General features: G+C 36.8%; 2 protein-coding genes across 2 annotated transcripts; one reads left to right on the forward strand and one right to left on the reverse strand.

Moving 5' to 3' along the window:
* Positions 1–660: 660 nt before the first annotated feature.
* Positions 661–6,852, forward strand: LOC145777883 (uncharacterized). The gene is made up of 7 exons (XM_082589239.1): positions 661–717; positions 981–1,501; positions 2,652–2,853; positions 3,722–3,877; positions 5,014–5,193; positions 5,655–5,802; positions 6,532–6,852. Exons 1-7 carry the CDS (start codon positions 690–692, stop codon positions 6,671–6,673), a joined length of 1,377 nt encoding a protein of 458 aa, XP_082445365.1. The 5' UTR covers positions 661–689; the 3' UTR covers positions 6,674–6,852.
* Positions 6,853–10,480: 3,628 nt separating this feature from the next.
* LOC145779116 (uncharacterized) lies at positions 10,481–19,087 on the reverse strand. The gene is made up of 7 exons (XM_082590688.1): positions 18,946–19,087; positions 18,304–18,863; positions 17,668–17,878; positions 15,624–15,776; positions 14,015–14,191; positions 12,991–13,147; positions 10,481–10,654 (listed from the first exon to the last, which is right to left on the reverse strand). Exons 1-7 carry the CDS (start codon positions 18,971–18,973, stop codon positions 10,516–10,518), a joined length of 1,425 nt encoding a protein of 474 aa, XP_082446814.1. The 5' UTR covers positions 18,974–19,087; the 3' UTR covers positions 10,481–10,515.
* Between the last annotated feature and the right edge of the window lie 3,953 nt (positions 19,088–23,040).

The raw sequence follows: 23,040 nt of genomic DNA on the forward strand, positions 1-23,040 counted from the left end.
AGTAGTACTTTTAAGTACTTTATTTTCCTCAATAAAGTAGTTAAAACTTTATCCTTGTTTCGGAAGAACGTAATCTTGGTTCGAAATTCAATTCCTGGTAGTTTCGAAAATTCGAAAAAACTAAGTGCATTTTTGAAATCAGGGGCCCTGAAATACTTTAAATTGACTCTCACCTTTTGTGCCAAATTTTTTTTGTTGGCCTGTGTAATCAAACTAGTGTGTATGAGTGAAGAGCTTTTTTGGAACTCCTTCTCTAATTTGCCGTTTTCGCTACCTTTTCAAAGAAATTTGGCTTTCAAAAGTGGGTGGGCCAGGCCCACCCAGAAAATAAAGTAGGTGGGCCCAGGCCCACGAGGCCCACATGGTTCCTCCATCCCTGCACACTGATTCTAACATCATTCTTCATACCACATGACTAGGGAGCTGTGTTCCGAAAGCTAGTGGAATTCGCTATTACCACAGCGAACTCGCAGCATCAGGCTAAAAAGGTCGTTAGTATCTCCATTGTGAAGTAAGCAACGATCATGCGGCTAAAAACGAAACTCGATCTACTACAAACACAAATTTAACTTAACTACTTTTCCAGCATATTTGTAAGCCCTACTTGGCAAAGTTTAAGTACTTGTTTTGGTTTCTTTTAGTAGCATAATTTGTATTTTTCATCCGAATTGGAAGTCAGAAAAAGCAAAATGTCAGCATTTGATTCTCCAATAACAGGTTTGTCACATCTTCTTTTTTGGAATGCTTCAACTACTGTCGAATCTGTAGGTGTTGCTTAACCAGGTGTGGCGACCCTGACATATTTTAACCTGATTGCCCTGTTTTGGTATCATGCACGTCATAATATCAACATCTTATCGCTTCTACCTTTTTTTTTAGACCTCTGCTGTGTTTGTCACGTTATTTCTCGTCGTGGTGGTCAGAAATAAAAACAGAGTGAACTTAACTTTAACTAACATACATTTTACTTCACTGCGTAGAGCCCAACAACATGAAGACGATTGTCTACTCCTTGGCTGAAATCGATGACGAAACGTATCTTCTCCTTGAGTGTGTCGTCAGCAATACACGACAAGAGAGTGAAGAATCTTTGAAAGAGAGTTTAAAACGTCGTTTCTCCGCAACCGATGAATCGGCAATTGAAGAACCGTCGTCCACTCGCCAAAAAATACCTCGGTCATCTTCTCCTGCCCTTTTTATGACCAAGGCAAGTTTTGAATATAGTGAAGCAACTCCGAAAAAGTTAAAAGATAAAGAAGATGAACAAGAAAGAAAAGAGGAGATATTAAATTCTGAAAATTATCTTTGGAAACCCCTTTCGACGATGAAAGTTCCTCTCAAGTACAGTGGTGCAGAAAACATTAGCATCACCGGAGAAAAAGATCCCGAGCTTTTAGAAGAGTTAAGCAAAAAGCATTTTCAAATTCAAAGAACGGTGCGACAAGCCACAAGGCGATCGTTTGGTTTAGAAATTGATGAAGCTGAAGTTTGCAGAGAACAGGTATTACAACATCAAAATAACCAAAGAAATATTATGTTCTTTTTGTAGTTTGCTTGTAGATTTCAAATATCGCTTTGATAGTAAGTTTACGACAAAGATGAAATGGTTTTGAATGTAAACGGTTTTGTTTGCCCAGAATTTATATTATATTGCCCAACTTCTTGCATTTAAAGAGAAATGTTTTTTGTGATACCAGCAGCTTTAACCGTTGGTGTCTTTGAAATCTTTAATTCTGTTTATCGTGTCCAGGGTTACACCTAGCAGTTGACGATTTATAATAAATTAAGTGGACTAAAAGGCAATCTTTGTGTCTATCTTGAGGCATGTTTTTGAATGCCCAGTCAAAGACACAGCGACATGCTCTTGAGTCGTGTCGAACCGATGCTTTGTCGAGTATCATACCAGCAGGGGCGTAGGCAGCACGAACTCTCGGAGGGGGGGAAATAAGTATTTTTGTACATGTGAGTGAGTACGGTAACGAATCATCGAAGTCGGAACACCCACAGAAGGAAGTGGAGAGGAGGTGTCGCCCAAGAACATTTAAACAAAAAACCTCAAAATTACGCATTCTGGGAGTACTTTCAGCCTAAATCAATAACAAAATTTTGTCAAATGATGCTGCAACGAAATGAAATTTTTATTTAAAAATTTTCAGAGGGAAAATTGCTCCTTTTGCCCCTCCCTAACTACGCTTCTACGTACTAGGACTCTCACCACTTGACTATCGCACCCGACATCGCAATGGCTTTAGGAAATAATTAAATCATTCAAACAAACCAGATCTGCATGACTTGAAGCTCACAAGCCTGTTGGTGGTTGGAATGCACCAACAGCGGAACTAAGCGGCCAGTTAAGCTAATTGGCCGATTAGTTAATCAAAAATCAGTTTGTGTTAGTTATTTTGGATCATTAATCCGCGGTTCTTAACAGATTACAGTTGGTACGTAAAAAAAAAATTAATTCATAGATTAAGTTGTTTAGTCATCCGATTTAATTACTCGTCGATTTTAATCAAAAGATTACGGTTGGTACGTGCGAAAAATTAGTCTGTAAAATAAATTGCTTTTAAGCAGATTTCTTAATCAACAGATTTTTTTATCGGTAGTTCATCCACTATTGGTGCATCTGATCCTGAAATCATATTGTTCAGATTTTCGGCAGTAGAATCATGAGCCTGGCGTTTCTGGAACGCTATTTGTATGTGATTGGAATTGTTATTGATGGTGCAGCAACTGAGCTTGTTAGACGAATCGAAGTTATTGGAAAGGATGGAGCAGAACCGGCTTATGTTTGGGAAGAGGTTCCATCTTTGCCTCGCCCAAGTCCATTCCATGCTTCCTTGGCCACAAGTAGTAAGTCTCGTTTACATGTTTGAAAATATTTGCAGAATGAGACGTGTGGGAAACTGAAGTGTAAAAAATTGACTCTCTCTCTCCATTTTCTTTAGAAAAGTTCAGAAAAGCCTGGTCGCCATTCCGAAGCATCATAGTCGACTAGTTGTTTACATTGACCCTTTCATTTCTCTCTATCGTTACCATTTTCAATTTACAAGTTCCTTCTTGTCAGGTCATCTTTCACAGTTTCTATCCTTGTTCTTTGGCCTTTTCTTCATTTTTCCTGTCACTACCTCATTCCAAACTTGTTGATTACAAATTGACACAGGATAATATTTTCTGCTAGAGAAAACTAAAATCTTGAAAGCAGTGCAGTGCAAATAATCATTATTGTTAATAAGATGTAGGAAAACTTTTGGTCACCCAAGTTTTACTGTATGCTGAATTAGATAAAGCTTGCTATCACAAGTTGGCATAACATGTAGGGCTAGGTTGTTGTAAACGACTAGACGGAGTGTTATAAAATTGCAAACAAAACTTTTGCAAAACTTAAAAAAAAAAATTGAATATCCATCACATTCATAAATAAAACGCCGATTTACAAATTATATGTCATGACCAACATAGATAAGCGACGTACAAGATTTGCAGGAGGCGACACCATTTTAACTCTCCCTTCAAACGTAATAATGTTGAAACTGGGTATCTAAGGATGGTTATTTGTTGCTTTGAAATTACAGGATTTGCAGTAGAAATGCTTCCTATAAGATGTTATATGTCAGATAAGCTAATTAGTTTTCAGTTCAAGTTTTATACACCCAATCAATTCTTCAAAACTTATAGGCTAACCACTGATAAATCAATTATTCTTTTGTAAACGAATCAGATTCAATTTTGGTGATCGGGGGAGAGGAATCGTCGTTTGATCGTTTGCTTGAACTCAGTTTACAGGAAGATTCTTTAGACACGAAATGGAAGGTGGATGCTGATCATGGACAGATGCAGGTCAATAGAAAGAGTCATTGCTTGGTAGAGATTCCAGGTGAGGCCTTAAAATTTAAGTTAGGAGCCGTCTATAAAAGACGTCCACAGTCTGGGGGAAGAGAAAATTTCGGACTTTTTATTGACACAGTGCGGACATTTTGATTGCATGGGGTGAGGGGGTCATTTTTTGCAAATTTTGAAGTTTTTATTAACCGCTTTGTGCAATATTTCATAAAGTTGCTATTTCTATTGAGATAATTTCTACAAGTAACTTTAAAAATATAATGCAAGATGATGTTGCTACAGGTTATTTGAGTTTACATTTTTGGAACTTTTGTAAACTTTGGGTGGGATTAAACAGACACGTTTTGAACTACAAACCTTACCACTATTTTAAAACAGCGCTTTTTTGGCATAAAATTAGATAAATTTTGCAACACTTAGCCCTTATCTTGGTAACCCTTCTCCTGGTAACCCTTCTCCTGGTAACCCTTCTCCTGGTTACCCTTCTCCTGGTTACCCTTCTCCTGGTTACCCTTCTCCTGGTTACCCTTCTCCTGGTTACCCTTCTCCTGGTTACCCTTCTCCTGGTTACCCTTCTCCTGGTTACCCTTCTCCTGGTTACCCTTCTCCTGGTTACCCTTCTCCTGGTTACCCTTCTCCTGGTTACCCTTCTCCTGGTTACCCTTCTCCTGGTTACCCTTCTCCTGGTTACCCTTCTCCTGGTTACCCTTCTCCTGGTTACCCTTCTCCTGGTTACCCTTCTCCTGGTTACCCTTCTCCTGGTTACCCTTCTCCTGGTTACCCTTCTCCTGGTTACCCTTCTCCTGGTTACCCTTCTCCTGGTTACCCTTCTCCTGGTTACCCTTCTCCTGGTTACCCTTCTCCTGGTTACCCTTCTCCTGGTTACCCTTCTCCTGGTAACCCTTCTCCTGGTAAGCCTTCTCCTGGTAAGCCTTCTCCTGGTAAGCCTTCTCTTGGAAGGCTAGTTGAAAATCTATTTTTTTCTGAATCCCAGTTGAAACCATTTGCAAGCCTTCACACTGCGGATAGAAGCCTCATTCGAAATGCAATCCCAGACAGAAAAATCCGTCATTTTCACATTGATTTGACGTCTGCAGACGTTGAATCCACATGAAATGACGTATTTTGCTGTCTGGGTCTCGTCAACAACACACATTATGACATTTTCAGGTAGTTATTGCGTGCTGGGGGGTGATGACAAAGCAGAAGATCCTTTAAACAAGGTTGAAAATACTTTTAACCCGATGGATCCTTATGATATTATATTTGGATGGAACATGCTTTCAACAATGCACTACAAACGAACATGTTTTATTGCTTTCTATCATGACAATTATATCTATGCCATAGGTAAGTAACGTTATATGAATACGTCCTTTAAGATGTGGTAGGGCAGTGAGTAAACTTTTCTATTTGATATCCAATGAAGTGCAAAACACACGAGACCCATGTTTGATGTAAATGTTGAGCCATAAGAACCGAATTTGCACCTTCTCATGAGGAAAAGGAAGATAAAACCCTAGATAAAACATAGATAAATTGATAAAAAAACACAAAAACATGCAATGCATGATAATATACCTTATATATTCAATCTCATTTATTTGTTAATGCTCTTCAGTGTACAGTGGATCAGGTTCATTAAAATATTGGATTGTTTGTGCAAAATAAAACAGTGACCAGCTTTGGTGTCTGTATTTTGTGATACTCGCTGAAGACGCACACTTTGTATTAAGTTCATTTGTCACCTTGACCAAGTGTGCCCCTTGTATCCGCTACTGGTTTGAACTAAATGTATGCAATTTTTGAAGGGGGATGTGATAAAAGAGATGAAGCTATCGTGACCATGGAAAGATGCAAAAAACCTTTTCGGAAATGGGAAAAGTTGGATAGCTTTCGCACTGATACTCACTTCCTTCTGGCGTTTATTGTTGATAACCAGATTTGCATTCTTGGCGGGTAAGAAAGAAGTTTAGCAGATCTTGCTACACAAGAAACTGTGGCTAGAAGGTTTGATTTAACGCTGGTGACATCTAGAGGGGCAGAAGCACTCTACTTTTGTAGCGCCGCTACAAGCGCGCTACTTTTTACTTAGCGATAGCGGTAGCGACGCTACTTTTTGTTAGTAGCATCGCTACTGCAGCTGCTAATCTATCATTCGTGTTCAAGGTCATTTTGAGTTTACAAATTACTCAATCAATCATCAATCATATAGAGCTTTCTAGTATGAGTTGCACGTAGTAACGTAGCGCGCGCTGCTTCGACTGGTAGCAAGTAACGATAGTGCTCCCCTCTTGGCATATTGTAGAGGTAGCGATAGCTACTTTCAAAATAGCGAATGCTCACCTCTAAATACATCATGACATGGCTACACTGCTACTTGTGTTTACCTTTTTAATCTTTATACCAATAAAATAGAAATAAAACAGAGTAACCTTAGCGGGTTTAACATACTTTTTTTACACACAAAAAATATAACATAATTAAATATATAGCTATAATTAATAATTAGTTAGCATAATTAATTATGTTATATTTTTTGTGTGTAAAAAAAGTAGTTAAACTCGCTAAGGTTTCTCTGTTTTATTTCTCTATGGTTCAACAGAGCAAATTCTTTACCAAAGCTTTATCATACCAATAAAACCAATACAAAATACTCTACTAATTTATTGTATAAATTTTTTTTAGAAAGCCAATAACTTTCGATTTGATATGTGACACAGTTCCATCTGTACATTTACATTGGGAAATGTCACCAACAATTGGTTTGCCGACTATTTTCTTGGAGAATTCATTTTCCACCGTCGTCCAATTGAAGCAATCCGCTTAAGCTTGCTCTACCATTTTCCGATGCAACGAATTGATATCGTTCTCGTTCAAAGACAATTTGTTGTTTGATTTGTTCTGTTTCACGTAATATTCACGTATATTTGCATGTATTAAACGTATATTTGTTCAGTTTTCACGTATATTTGCATGTATTAAAAGTTATTTGCTTTGAGAGATAAATCTCAACTTGGGGTGAACAACTCGATAGCTCCAGGGTTGTTGGAAGGATAATTTGGCCCCGGTACCAATGATATTTGGTGGTCACTTCAGTTCAAGTTCCCGGGCCTCCTGAAAAGGGTTATTGGCCTTTAAAATCATGCCTGGACCGGGTTCTAAGGTACCCGGTTCAAAAGTTACGGTTCAAAGGTTAAAAGGTTACGGTTCAAAAGTACCCTCTGGATACCCCTGTCAACGTTACAGGTTAGGAATACTGATTGATTAACGGACTCTTACTTACACACTGTCGTTGCGTCGCTCTCTCATAAGGCCTACTGTTAATTCTCCTATAAAAATATTCGGTTTCATTGAGCTATTTTCCTCCTTCAGATAAACTAATAAATCGCGCACAAGATTTGATTTGTATTTTTGCAGATTTCAAGGTTTTACGTTTGTAAGTCACCACTGGGTACGAATAAAAATAATAATACTATACGATTAGTATATCAGTCATTTGTCTGGTAGTTGGCGTTTGTTCATCTTTCAACTATCTGACTCTCTATCACCTGCCCTAAATTCTGAACAATTGTGTCTCAAGAAAGAAGAAGTTACCTATGCCAGCATAAATTAGAAGAAAATTGAATTAATCTAATTTTACTGCAATGCAACGCCGAGGCTGGTAATTTTTCTAGGTTGTCAGTCTTTATGCGTAGTTCTTTTTGTCTAGGCTTACGCTCATTGCTGATGAAGTTTTAGATTAATTGGACGGGAAGGCATGAAAGCCAATCCTCGTGTCCATCTTCAGACATGTCTATAATTGTCCTGATAGAGACACAGCCACATGTTCTTGAGCGGTGTCGAACCGACGTCCTTTGGAGTACAGTAGTTTGCTAGGGCTCTCACCACTCGGCTATGTAGCCGACGTTTCGCGTCGTTGAAAGCGGTTAGCGACGGACTCGGGAAATATTTGCAGAGTACGGCAGTAAAAGATTCGACGTAATCGTTACAGCCCTTTTATGGGCGGTGACGATGATTTTCGACAAATTTTTGTTAAGGCACCAAACCTTTTGCAGCACCATTACTATCAAAGTGTTACTGTGATCCTGGGAGGTGTATAATAATCTCCTTAGAAAACATAGCATTGTAGGTTGCAATGGAATGATATCCAAAATGAATGAAATTTTGTTCTAAAAGTCAAGTCAACTTACTGTATTTGTTCCAATAGCACCATATAATAAACATGCAGTGAACGAAGTTGTCAAAATAGATTATACAACTGTTGGTTAGATTATGGCGCAATTAAGATGGTGGCGAAAGACCATAGGCGGTCATTTAATTCTAGTCAGGTATCACCTCATAATAATAAATTTAACTACACATTCAAACACACAGGTGGGTAGAGGCAGGCACACTACTTCAGTACATAAAAAAGGGTTTAGCCACTGACATTAAAAGCAAGCAGTTGCTGGTTTGAATTGCCATCATCAGACTTGGAAAGCAAGCCGACGATAAAGATTTAAACCAGCAATCAGATTCAAACCAAGGGCCAATATATGTTTGTGTACTAAAATACACTCTTCGCCAAAGTTGGTTGGTTTTGAATCTTTATCTTCGGACTCACAAAGTCCTTGATAGGTTATTCCTGGTAGTTTCGCATATACTTGTAGAGGCTCTTGACACAGGACCGGTTACTGAGATTGGCAGAGTGAAGTTTTCCGATTTTTGAAGTGTTGTTGCCGGGGAATTATTCCATTCACTAGGTGCCGCTGAATGGAGAGCAGTCCTGAAATACGTTGCTCAAGTGCACACCCCGAAAGTCAAACCAGCGCCGCGTGATCTTGAGCCGAGTAACCACTGAGCTAACGGAGCGGACAGGTTTTACTACAATATCTAGGAAAATACGTCAAGGGCACCACGATGATGTGATCGTGAAGTCATGCGATGATTTGTGAGTGTTAAGAAGATTTATTAGGTCTAAGCCACAAACTAGGCAGCCCGGATGATAAAAAACATGATTTACGATGGACAGAAGTAGACACGGACGAAGTAGCATGGATCGAGAACCACCCTACTTTAAAATCGTAAAAGTAAACAACCACAACAGATGGAGAAACAAAAACTTTTCAGTTGATTGGGTCGTCCGCATTTAACTTTTCAGACCAACTTTTTCGTGTAAAGGGAATAGCTCTCGATGAGATTGGATCTTGATGTCTGCAGACATTGAATCAATGTAAACTGACCATCTGCTGTCTGCGCAAAAGTTTCTTGACGTGAGTTAGAAAAATGGGTATAGCTGATCTGTGACTTGTAAGTCCAAGGTATCAATACCGCAAACCATGTCTACCTACCTCTTACAAATTGGTTAAAAATTGACATGAGCATCAGCTTAAATTTTGGGATAGTTGGGAACAAACAAGATTTAAACGACCACTTCTTTAAAATAACATTTTTGTTTGACATTTTAAAAACATCACGCAACACTTTTTCTTGACGCACCCTTTTTTAAGCTGATAAAGTAGACTGTTTAGAAATTCTATTTTCTTAAAAACCCGGAAATATTCGTTCTCGCAAAAATTTTTTATCATCATGCATTAGGGCGTGCCCGGACACCATTAAGCATAGTTTCTCTAAACATCTTTGTTTATCAATAGATTTGACAGTTCATGTTTCTGTACTCCAGCGTGTTGTTCTAGTTCATGGTTTTTGCTTGTCGACTCCTTTTCTGGAGCCATAGTTTGGTTTCCAAAGAAAATTATCACTAATTTCTGTTGACTTCAAGTAGTGACCTGCCAGCGTGCTGTAGTCTTCGTCTTCTGATTGTTTCAGTGAGAGGTGGAAGGTCACCGTAAAGATTTTGATTTGTGGAGAAAACATTTTTAACCTTCCTTTTACATAGTTAGTACTTAGTACATAGTTAGAAAGAAAGATGGTGCATAGAGGAAGAATTTGAAATTTATCCTTCTTGCTAACTACGTACGTAGCCAAGTGATCACTCTTTTCTTTCAAAAATGACTTTTGTACTTAGGTTTCAAATGCCTTGTGACCCAAGTTCTCTAAAACCCACCATAGCATAGAAATACGTTATAATACCTTATGTTAGAATGGATTTGAGCAAGCAATAAATTCTTTAAAAAGCTATTAAACTGCATTTATTGGGAAGTCGGAAAGATGGACAAGTGCCCTCCGACGTCCGCTCCTCTATAACTCCAATAACCTCGTTCCATGCGTTGATGTAAGCAACAGGTTATGTAAGTTACATGCAGCCTAACATCAGTGCAAGACAAAAGCGGGTTTTGCTAAACAGCAAGGTTTTTTTTTTCAATTCTACATTTGAAAATATTTTTCAAAGTTGGTCACTCATAAATAAGCAGACAATTTTACCGACACCCCAAAAGATTCTAGAGTCTAGACTCATCTAACCGTGCCTCCATCTTATGTGCAAACAAGTTAGATCAGGAAAAAACCTTCTGGTTACAACAAACCGTAGGCCTACCATGCATCGGGCACAATGTAATTTGTTAATTCATTTCCGCAATGTGCCTATTCAGACCCAGTTGAAAATTTTTTCAAGTCAAACAAGCTTCATTGCATGCAGAATATGTATTACGTGACATAGGACAAATCAAACAATAACAATCATTTTAGAACGAGCATTGCAACACACGTGTAGGGTTATATCGAGGCTGTCTAGTAATTTGTTTTCACTTGCGCTATAGTAGAGGCGGCATTCTCGAAATAAATCGTCGGAAGGTCAATTGTTGGTGACAGATTCCAAGTTATCGAACCAACGTCATCAGATGACTTCAAATCGAAAGTTTTCGGTTTCCTGAAGCATTTATAAGACAATTTATTGTTGGCTAGTAGTTTGTGTGTAGTTTGTGTGTAGTTTGTGTGTAATTTGTGTGTAATTTGTGTGTACTTTGAAATCATGAAAACAATGTTTGCAAAGTAATTTAATGTAAGCCAATACTTTTTGGTGGTTTGAACTTTATAATTTCTAAGTGAGAGGTTGTGCTATGGGCCAGTGCATAGCACAACCTTTAACACTTCGAATGGGCCAATGCCGATTCGAAGTGTTAAATTTTGGTAGTTTCTGCATTTTGACATTTTTGTACGTTTTGTTCCGAATGCATGACGAAACGAAGTGGCTTGAGATTTGAAGCCAAACAAAAACAAGACAAGTTATTTTACTTGAAATAAAATTTCAAAATTCCGAAACACTTCGAAATATATTTTTCCAACAGTCGCATTAATTACCACTTGAAGTTTCCATAAGTACAGTATGAGAATGTGGTTGAGCTAACTTTTCATTAATCTTTTCTTACATCGAAACAAACTGCATGAGTCAGGCAGAATTACCTATTTATTACAAACGTAACTACCAACTTCAAATCTAAATTAAATCTGATGCCCAATAAATACTGAAAAGGTAGTTGTCTAGAAGTAATCACAATAGTCTCGGCTTATTAAGCACATGGATAATAAGCCTACCCGCTTATTAAGCCCAAGTTGGTCCGGTCCTGAATTACTGAATGTATAGTAGAGGACGAGAATCGTCCCTCACTTAATAAGCGTAAAATCGTCCGGTCCCGAGGTGGGCTTAATAATTGGGGACTACTATAATTTATCTAGAAAAAATAAGTCATTCCTTAACCCTTTAAGGGACAATGGTACATATGTGTACCATAAAAGTTTTGGGCTTCCGCAACTAAAATAAACATTTTTTTGTTAATTTTACGTTTTTATGGTATTCTGCTACATTGATTGTTCAATATAAAATTAGAATTTCGAAACTCTGGATCATTTTTCACACATTTTAAAGGTTGGTTTTTGAGCAGTTAGCGCAGTACCACGGTGACGTCTGTTCACGGTATGTTTGTGGAAACAACAAGCAGCAGTTTGCTCTATTTCATTCAGAAACATAAAGGATAGTTGTTGTATTGTAATATATAAACGTTTTTACCATTGTTGAAAGTATTTTAGTATTGAAAAAAATCATATAAATTTTATGGTACATATGTGTACCATTGTCCCTTAGGGGAAATATGAGATAACTTTTCAGATCTTGTTGAGGTGCCTGTAGGCAGTGTGTTTTCGTGTTGTTGCTGATTCGTAGCTCTTTAATATCATCAAATGTTAATAGCCTATGTACATGTATGCAAACATTGCACCAGAAAAACACTCCAAAACAGAACAAGCAATATATGTATTGAGTGTAATGTCCACTTGTGCTATGTAAATGGTAGAAATTGCTTCTCATTGTACCATGAGTGTGGCTAACTTTACTGAACTGTCACTATTATACTTGGAAGATGTTTCTGTATGAATGTGGGAATTTCTGACTTCCATCATCAAGTTATTTTGCATGGAAACAACACTTTCATATTAAAAGTGGTGAATATGGGGCTGAGTTGACCCCCTATATGTGTTGAGTGCAATGTCCACCTGTGCTATGTAAATGGTAGAAGTCGCTCTTCATTGTACCATGAGTGTGGCTAACTTTACTGAACTGTCACCATTACATTTGGAAGTTGTTTCTGTATGATTGTGGTAATTTCTGATTTCCATCATTAAGTTATATTGCGTGGAAACAACATTTTCATAATAAAAGGGGTGAATATGGGGCTGGGTTGACCCCCTAAATACCTAACATTGAATAGTCGTGTGGGTAAAATCTTTAAAATCACAAGACTGTAAAGCGAAAGTGTTTATGAAAAACAATAGGGCTCCTCATATGAAGCCACTATAATCAAAAAAGTTATCAATAAAATTTTCCCTAAGGGACAATGGTACACATATGTACCATACCGTTTTATAATAAACAAACAAACAAATTTAAAAAAAAATTCTTAAATTCAATTTAAGTTGCCATTTTAAACTACAAAACATATTTATTTTGAAAAAAACTTTCTTAGAAATATTATATCCCTTAAAGGGTTAAAAAAACAACACTATCAACTTCTTTCCGGCTATCAGCACAAGGCTGAGCAGTGAGCACTCACTAACACAGCGAGCAGTTGCGATATTTGTGGCAAGAATACGGTGCGATACTGATGAGCCCAGCCTCATGGGCGAAACACGTGTCTATCGCTGTCAATTCTTGCTACAAATCGGCTGCCGAGAAACATACTATCAAATATGTCACGTAAACGTTACACTTACCCGCCAAGAACGCAAATGTTGTTGTCAATAACACAACCAAGTAAACGCTGACCATCCGTTTGGAATATATTTAAACGTTTCCAGTCTTCTTCTATTAATCTGCCCCCTTTGCATCTTTCCATGGTCAGAGTGACTTTGTCTCTTCTGTTCCGACCGCCTTTAAAATTTGATGCATATTTTTTCAGTTAATCAGCAAATTTAAGCACAGTCAATAAAATTGTCAAAGCAATTCATAAAAGCCAATTTGTTTGCGAAACGTGTAAAGTCATCTTATACTGGAACTACTGTACTCAGTTGTTTGTTCGATTCCATTAACAGAAGGCTGCCCAGACAGCAAAAACTATCATTTTTACATTGATGCAATGTTTGCAGACGTTAAATCAATGTAAAAATGACGGAAATTGCTTTCTGGGTTCTTTGTAGCACAATTGATGGCGTGCCAAAATGTATACATTACATTTTAGCCACTTTGCTACCTTGTAAAGTTAACATCTCTACAACCAGGGATCAACCTAGTCGACATTAGATCAAGAAATAAATCAAACTCAAATCAATTTGATAATTGTTATGCTCATACAATATACACTGAATACATATATGTATATTGGAGCACTTTATCAAGATGGGTGAAAGTATCCAAACGTGGTTCCTTGCGTACCACAAATGGAAAAATCCCACGCTGCATTGCTTACATAGTAATAAGGCGTTCCCGTTTAGTGTACGATTTACTGCACTGAGGAGACCTAACGTCGAAACAGTGACACTGACATCCTATCTGCAGTTATATGTATATAAGGTATATCTACACTATCGCCACTGTCCGCAGTTTTGCACTACTTTTTTATATACTATAGGTGTATAGGTAAACGGTGCCACTGTCTGCAGTTATACACTGTTTATAGGCTACAATATGTACTGTACAAATAATGTAAGCGTATGACTTTGTTTAAGCATATGTTTTGATGATAATGTCAAATAGAAAAAAATTTACACACTGTTTCAACGGATTGTAATAATTACTTACCGATTGCATAAATGTAACCGTCATGGTACAAAGCAACAAAAGACGCTTTTGCGTGCTTCAGAGGATGCATCGTTTGCCAAGGCCAATTTTCATCATGGTTGTCAAAGTTTAAGCCTTTTTGGCAGTATAGTATTGGATGATCATTTTTGTCGACACCACCAAGCACAAACAGACAAGCTGGAATTGTCATAAGTATTTTGACACGAACCCTTATTTACTTTTAACAAGTGAAATAAAAAATTGTTCAGAATGTACCACAAGCGAATAACCTAAAGTTAATTTACTAATGGTAAATTACTAAATTTGCCTGCAAACCCTTTCACAGCGGTTCGAAAATTCTTAATAAAAAATAAAAATAAAAAAATAAATAAAAAATAAATAATTGTATTCCAAATAGCATACACTATCAAAAACGAATAGCACAGTAGTTTATAACCTGTTGATTTACAAGTGTATGGATTAAAAAAAAAAATGTTGTAAAATTACAGCTCTAAAACTTGTATGTTTGAGTAATTTTAGAGATACTTTACTAAGTCTCACTCTGAGAAGTTTAACCCTTTGAAGGTTGTGGGGGGGAGGGGCTGTCAATTCAACTTTTTTGCATCAACAGTTGTATCTCTAAAACCACTGAGGCTGCGACTACGAGATTGCTTGACTTTTTTTAACTTTTATTCACCTCTCTTGAGCTGAAATTTTAAGCGAATAAAGGTTATAAATTGAGAGATAAGGCATTTCTCAGCACATCCTCTGAAATATTTCATCTTCTATTTATATGTTATTTTGCATTTTTATGTTATTTTGCATGATTATATTATTTTACATGAAAAATATAGATTCATATTGAGATTATGTAAAAAAAAGTTTAATCACAACATTGTAGCCTAATGCATGTTCTTCATTACTTTACCAAAAAAATAATGTGTAAACTCACGCAATCGCAAAATAATCCAAAAGTCATAAGTCACCTCAACATTTCAACGTATGTCATCATATATGAGCAGTTCTAAATTTACATAGTTTTAATTTTCGGATATGCTCAGCGTGAATAGTTTTACAAAGTGAATCCCAAATTTTGAAACCGTGCCTTAAAAAATAACAGAGATATCACTCCTAAAGCATAAAAAGAATCGACAGCCCCCCCCAAAACTGAGCAAGACTCCAGGAGCCCAACCTTCTAAGGATTAAAGGTCCGTAATTTTGATAATTCTTTCAATTCCCCTCCTGACACTAAAAAAAATGGTTGAGAGCCATTATTGGTGTAACTGAACCGTAAAATTTATACTGTAGCATAACTTGTCCGACTAAAATGTAAACTTTCAGGATAATGTTGGTACTCTAAATAGATTAATAAGAATGCACAACTTTAAACTATCAGCAGCGAAAACAAGCCATATGAATCACCAATTATATAATCATAGCATTGTAAACGTATTCAGCATCGATTACCTTTGCTAAAGATATTTTAGCTTTACGCCAGTGTTGGGTTAATAGCCAACAAGCTTCAAATATACTTTTTGAAATGGATATTTTCGATCAACAATTTCAAACTCATTTTGACGCAAACTTTTGTATAATCTTGGTATCAGAAATGTAACTTTTAATCCTTCACCTGGTGTGTTTATTAAGCGGTGTTTCTTTCTGGTTTGATCAATATCTCCGCGATCTAGTTTTTCCTTCCATTCAACAGCAAGAGGACTTTTGCTTAAATATAGCTCAAAAAGACGATTTGACGACGAATCTCCTCCGACCACCAATATTTTATCTGATTTCAAAGCAGAATAAATAATTTATCATACAATAAACTCAATTTAAGTTTATATCGACTACAAAGCCTAAGTAAGAATAACTATCCACAGCTATTCTCCAAATGCATGCTTTGTCAAAGCCACGGAACGTCAGAGATTCGCTTATACATACTACCCTTATGAAAATTATGCCATAAAGTCTCAGTTTGTCAGGTTGTATAACCAACTAAAATTTATCTCATAATCCGTACAACCAATATAGTTATTACTTTCTAAAACCTTTACTGTAGAGGTTTTAGTACGTAATAACTATGTTTGATGTAATTTGCTTTGCTTGGCTTTTTTGCTTGGCATTGAGCACTTTTTGCAGTATTAATAGTATTCATTGTGTAATTTATATAAATAACTTATGATTGTCCATTGTCTTGCATATCACATGTATACAATTGATTGTATCCCAATCCTACATCTTCCATAAACGAGAAAAGCAAAAACAGCCCTTTTTAATCTTTAAAAAAAACATAATAGGCCAGCTGCGATTTTCAACCTTGTACACTCCATGGCTAGTGAATTGACTATTTATTTTTATTTGTGATGTCATAAGTAGAAAAAGAAAACGAATGCCATTGGTTTTTAAATTAGTCTGGTAGAGAAAAAAATATAGTGCCGTAATCGTAAGTAATTTGCATCAGGTGAAGCAAAACAATACGGTCGCGCTGTGATCACATGTCTGTCATGACTGTGACACCATCGCTGGGACGTCAAGAACGATCACATGTCTGTCATGACTGTGACACCATCGCTGGGACGTCAAGAACGATCACATTTCTGTCATGACTGTGACACCATCGCTGGGACGTCAAGAACGATCACATTTCTGTCATGACTGTGACATCATGATTGGGACATCAAGAATGATCACATATCTGTCATGACTGTGACATCACCGTTGGAACGTCAAGAAGGATCACATTTCTGTCATGACTGTGACATCACCGTTGGACGTCAAGAACGATCATATTTCTGTCATGACTGTGACGTCACCATTGGGACGTCAAGAACGATCACATTTCTGTCATGACGCGCCCTGTAATTCACATCTATCTCGAAGACACTGGATAACTGAAGTTACTGCCAGACCAGAAGTTACCAAACGATGGTTGCCGGATGACAGTTGAAGCAGATTTAACAAAAATAAGAAACAAAAACTCTGTACTAAAAACCATTGTTGTGTTTAAATAAAAACATTTTGTTTAAACAAGGCATCGCTTTAAATATTTGAAAGTTTGAATAAAAATAAATAAAAATATGAAAACAATCTATTGAAAACAAAATTGTAGCAAAAACGTCAGCAAAAAGTTTGAAACATTATTCTGCCTAAGAAAAACCACTTGTTTATTAATTGAAACGAGTTTGGTATGAAAAATGTTTTTGGCATTGAAGTTTCAATAGTATACTTTCAGCACTTTGTTTTTTGCTAATTTTGAAATAATAGCATCCGTATGCTTTTCCAACGATAACAAAAGAAAAAGAGCCAGGTTGATAAAAAAATACTGATGTGTATCACATGCCGAATCATAGCTTTGAAAAATTAAACATATTTTTCACACGTAGCATTATATAAAACATATGTACGTGCCATGTGTATCATGTACGTATATCATAGTTTCTAAAAATAAAATGCAGCAGTTGCATATGAAATATTCAGTGCAGCAATCAAAGTTAATAACATTTCTCACAAAAACTGAGACGAGCAAGCGTGACATTTTCCTGTAAATGTGAATATAAAAGCAGAGCTGAAACAACTACTTCAATCTATTTGAATAAGTGTTGCGCCTGATGATTGCTATCTGACATGAAGCCTTAGGAAGCGTATAACTTAGCCATGTTAGTTTTTCTATATCAAACCTGAGCCAATATCGGTGGCAAAGGAAGCGTGGTATGGGCATCGATTTGGGAGAGATGGAACCTCTTCCCAAACATAAGCTGGTTTTCTGCCGTCCTCTCGAAAAACTTCAATCCGGCGAACAAGTTCAGTTGCTTTACCACCAATAACAATTCCAATCGCATACAAATAGTTGCCCAGGTACGCAACGCTCATAATGCCATTGCTTAACATCTGCAAAATTAAAATGAACATTGGAGTAGTCATGATAAAGAAATTCAAATCATAATTTTATTGCGTCCCAAAAGACAGTTGATTCTAAACACACTCGGTTGAGACAATTAAAAAACGCGCGACACAGGTATTCTAGCAAAATGACACTTAATTGTATTGTAGTGTAGCCTACTCATCATCATCACTAGTACTATAGTGATAATAAAATGCAAGCCATGGTAAATGCGCACCTCCTTCTTAATAATATGGTCGGTACTTGCTTACGATCCTTTTTAGGCCAATGTCCTACTGAAAGGATCAGGCATACTATCAACTTGATACTTGTGATGACGATAAATTTGTTGAAGGTAAAGCTACAAACTAGTAATGAAAACAAGATAAAACCCAAAATAGATTTTGTTAAAGTTGCTTCGATTTGGTCGTACCTCTCCAGGAGCACAACGAGTTTGAAATATTGCCACAGCTTCAGCTAGAGATTTCGAGACTTCCTGCATTAATGGACTAGATGACTCTATCAAAATTTGCATTGATTGTAGACGAGTGCTCATCGACTGCATTACATTTGAAGTCTGACGAATCACTGATTGAGTTTCAAAATGTTTCTTGCTTAACTTCTTCAACAGCTCAGGGTTTCTATCTCCGGTAATGCAAACTTTTTCAGCAGCATTGTACTCAAGAGGAACTTTCATTGTTGTGATGGGCTTCCAAAGATGTTGATCTGTCTTTTCTTCTTTAATTCGACCAGGACTAGTTTGTGGATTTAGTTGATAACTTATGGAACCTGTTGAAGCCGAAAATTTCCGAGCACGCGATTCTGGACTGGACGAAGGCGAGATAGTAGTTAAGTCTTCTTTTGCAAAGCAAAGACATTCTGCACCAATTTTAGACACTCTTCGTGTAACGTTGACGGTGCATTGAAGGAGAAGGTACGTTTCTTTGTCGATGGCGGCCAAGGAATAGACAGTCGTCGTTAAAGCCTTGATTTCTACACAATTAGGTATAATTTGAATTAGTTGAATATTAAGTTATAGTGACAGCGTTGCTAAAAAAAGCGAAGAGGGACTTACTTTTTCGTCCAATAAACGCGCCTGGCATTTTGCTCTGTCTCAACCTTCAGCCTGGAGTATACAAGTTACTTTATCAAAAACAAACCGAAAGCAATGCTTTAAACGTCACCAAGTAAAACTAATAATATGCTAGAAAAGTAGCTGGTGAAATTAAATTGTATTAAAGTTCCCAGTTAACTTTAATGGTGAGGGATCGAATTTAACAAATCAATTATGAAATACTAACCACCAAAGAAAATGTAACAAAACTAATTCACTGCAGTAAAGCAGATATTTTGTTGGTCATACAAGAAAGCTACTCTGTAAAAAAAACAACTGATAGGCCATTCAACCAGGGCCGTGGAGTCGGGCGAAAAACATACGACGCTGACTCTTTGGTTTATAACTGACTGATTCCGACACCGACTGTGGTTTCAGTGTTGCCAGATTTTTTTGTTCTTTTAATTTTTTTAAATTAATTTCACTTCAGTTGTGATCAAAATTAAAACGGTGCCTTTAAGAAAAACTGACAACAGACATTTCTATTTTCGTAAAAATATTTTGAGTGCAACGTGGAGAACATAAAAAATATTGAAAACATTGTAAACAAAATTTTATTAAATTATCGTGTTGTATCAAGTCGGAGTCGGTCTTTTTTCTGAACGACTCCAACTCCAGACACGCCACAATCCCTCCAACTCAACGACTCCACAGTCCTGCATTCAACCTGTTAGATTATAGTAAATCGTTTGGTTAGTGGCAACTTTACAAAGTGCTTTTCGCCAAAAGGCTCAACACAAGTTACTATATAAGGATGTGTGCTTCTGATATCTTTAGCTGAAAGACATAGTGATGTTAAATCAGAATTATAAGACAATTTACAAAACACTTGAAAACACTCTTTCTTGGTACCATTTTCTTCATTTATATGTTTTTGTGCAAACACATCTACTAGAACAAGACTGAATGTGTTGCAGTTTTTTTTAATTTCTACGATAATAATCGCTTATAAAACATATCATTTACTTATCTCCTTGCACATAGTCTTTATGTTTTATGTTGCCTTGTTTTGTTATTTCACTGTTGTTATGTTAAGTATGAGTATTATGAACTATCTGTGTTTTGATCAATGTTTCAAATTTTAGGTGTTTTGTTTAAATTTTTAGATGACGGCTAACTTTCGTGACCTTTTGGTCTTTTACTGCCATCCTTGTTGTGCGAATTATTAGTGTTTTGTATATTTTTGTTTATTCGCCAATTAGGAGAAAAAATTGAACTGAACTGAACTGAACTGAACTTTTTAAGAGAATTTTTAAGAGTCTTAATTGTTACAATCATAGCCGTGACAAACCTGTCATTTTCACATTTCGAAAAATATATACAATAAGCAATATCTGCACCTGGACATATTTTTGCCGTGTTTAGCCAGAGATTAGAAATATTCTTTGAACAAAATTTACTCAATAATAGTTTGATATGCAAGGCTTTCCAACTTCACCATGATGGAGGTAGCCTCATCGTTTGTGATATTACTTTTGGTGCAATTGCAGATTCAATTTAAAATATCAAGGATTTTATGTTGACTCTAGGTTGTAAGTTGTACATCTGATATGCAAAGTTGTATTTTAGTTCGCTTTGTTTTCTGCTAAGTATAAATTTACAGTTACGATATTGCTATTGGCAACAAATCCTGCAATGCAAAAGCTTAACGACTGCATGGTGAGACTAACTCCAGAATTTAATTGGAAAGTCTTCCCTAATTTACATTTTTATTACATAAATTGTGCTCAACGTACACACGTAAAGTCTGGCTAACACACCAAAAATATGTCCAGGTGCAAATACTCCTTTTTTACTTACTTCTGGAAATGGAAAAATGGCAGGTTTGTCATAGCTATGATTGTAACAATAAGACTCTTAAATTTTTTCCTAAATAACAACATACTCGGCTGTGTTCTAGTAGGCCGTGGTGCAAAACATTATTGCTGGCTACAACAGAGTCATTCTAATCTGAGTTAACAAAAGAAGCATGTCAAAGTTTAAGCTGCGTTTACTAACTGTGCAATCATTTCTATGACCTGGTCGCAACAATCTGAGCTTCGTGAAAAGTTGCAACTGAAATGTTAGTTTATAATTGATTCCTGTTGGTTATCGTATCAACATAAAAAAACGTTAAAGTAACATAACATGCGAAACTATTTCTCAAACGAAGGAAACTCCACAGCCAACTGAAACGAAAGAGGAATTTTGCCTCAAAGTTGAAACGCAAAAAGAAGGAACAAAATGACATTGCTTTGTAATTTAATTGCACAATTTTAACGAAACACCATATTTCTTGCCTTAGTCGATTTGCATGTTGTGCTTTTCAAAAGTTTTCGCTAAGATTACAATTTAATTATTCAAAAAATGTCTTGTACAAATGCGATCCACTGTTTTCTAAAATACCAACTGAGTGACTGAGTAGTTATCGCATTCGGTTCTAATGCTGGAAGGTATGAGATCGATTCCAGGTATGGTCACATGAGGATAAATCTGATATAAAATTAAAAATGAGCCGTCGCTAAAAGATCTTAGCTGCTGGAGAGCGTTAATAAATATAAAAAAAAATTGACAAAATATACACCACCGAAGATTTAATAGAATACCATTCGGCATCTTCTTTCTATTGCCAGTTTGTAAATTTATCCTTGAACAAAATGGAAATTGTTGTAAGCATCGCATCAACAATGACAAAGGCGAGATGCTTCAACGCTTTAAATTTTCTGCTCATTTCAGAACTTTTTTTGTCTTCTTTTTATGCCTTGCAAACTTTTCCTCACGCTGCCGACCCAGATAACAATATCCGTCGTCAAAATAACAAAATGACGAGTTTTGCTGTCTGGAAAGTCGTTGTCAGCATTCCGAGTGGTTGGGAATCATTAAACCTTTAAGATTTGGCGAGGACGTGGCGGAACACAAGACTACACTGTTGCAAACAAAAATATGCGTGATTTGTTGCAAATTTGCAAACAAAGGCTTTTGATAAAGCTTAAAAATGTAATAAAACATTAAAAACACGTCAACCTGATGAACGTGAATAACAGGAATTGCATATTGTTGCAATAGACTTATCTTTTGCACCTGTATGCTAACTTTTGATCAGCCATATCTGTTTCTGTTACCAGTGGCGGCTCGTGCCATGGAGCTGCAGGGCTGCAGCCCCACCTGAAAGAAAGAGAAGAGGGAAGATATGTTTTCCTCTGTGTTTGTTCGACCCAGTTACTTTTTTCGTTTAAGAATTGCGGATCGAAAATTAAAATATTAAAAGTTTCGTTTGGCAACACCGACTTTGGGCAAACTGCTCTGCAGCCCAAGATTCTGGATTTCAAGCGCTCTAATTGGCTAAAAATTATCCTTGAAGCTCCACCTCTTTTGGTATTTTGCAGCAATTTTTGAATCTGTTGGAGCTGCATGGAAAACAGCCCCGCCTAATCGAATAACTTTTCAGACTTTTTAAAGTTAGTTTTTATTTCGCGGAGTAGCGATGAGCCATGAATGTAGAAGTGTTAGCTGTAGAGTTAGGGTATTCAACAGGTTATAGGAAGTGCGAGACCAGCCTTGGGCATCTCAAAATCACTTGAACCTTGTATGCAATGGCTAGGCTAGTCAAGACTAAGCTCAATACTAGTAAAGTTTGTTTAGAAAGCAATACCGTTAGTTTTTTTTAAATACAGCTTAGGAATACATCAACTTTTCAACAAAGTTTGAATGCATTTTTTCAACATTTAGTGTAAAAACATGCTCAAAACGCATCAAATTAAATGCGATTTTTCAAAATTTTTTGGGGGTCACTCCCCAGACCCCCCGCGAATTCGTCTCCCCAGACCCCCAGCGGCGGGCTTCCCCCCCAGAATGTTCATTGCAGCCCCACTGCTCATAAACAGCACCAGCCGCCACTGTCTGTTACCCCCATTACAATCTCCAGTTAGCATAATAAGATCAGTTTATTACCACCGAGAAAAAAGTTTTAAACTGAATTTAAATAGTTGCTTGTGCAAATATCTCGTTGCCACACTCAACTTTACCAGTTTGTTGTGTTCGTGGCCGGGTGCTTTTAATGGCCGTAAGCCAACCAAA

Source organism: Aplidium turbinatum, chromosome 10 (assembly GCF_918807975.1).
Source record: "Aplidium turbinatum chromosome 10, kaAplTurb1.1, whole genome shotgun sequence".
In the NCBI taxonomy this organism is placed as follows: Eukaryota; Metazoa; Chordata; class Ascidiacea; order Aplousobranchia; family Polyclinidae; genus Aplidium; species Aplidium turbinatum.

What these genes read in the sequence shown, in the direction of transcription:
- LOC145777883 (XM_082589239.1), top strand. Translation starts at nt 690, where the DNA reads ATGTCAGCATTTGATTCTCCAATAACAG. An exon ending in ATTTGATTCTCCAATAACAG is followed by an intron (nt 718 to 980) that starts GTTTGTCACATC and finishes TTCACTGCGTAG; the next exon opens with AGCCCAACAACATGAAGACG. An exon ending in TTGCTTGGTAGAGATTCCAG is followed by an intron (nt 3,878 to 5,013) that starts GTGAGGCCTTAA and finishes TGACATTTTCAG; the next exon opens with GTAGTTATTGCGTGCTGGGG.
- LOC145779116 (XM_082590688.1), bottom strand. Translation starts at nt 18,973, where the DNA reads ATGCCAGGCGCGTTTATTGGACGAAAAA. An exon ending in CCGCTTAATAAACACACCAG is followed by an intron (nt 14,192 to 15,623) that starts GTGAAGGATTAA and finishes TGACAATTCCAG; the next exon opens with CTTGTCTGTTTGTGCTTGGT. An exon ending in CGGTTACATTTATGCAATCG is followed by an intron (nt 13,148 to 14,014) that starts GTAAGTAATTAT and finishes CAAATTTTAAAG; the next exon opens with GCGGTCGGAACAGAAGAGAC.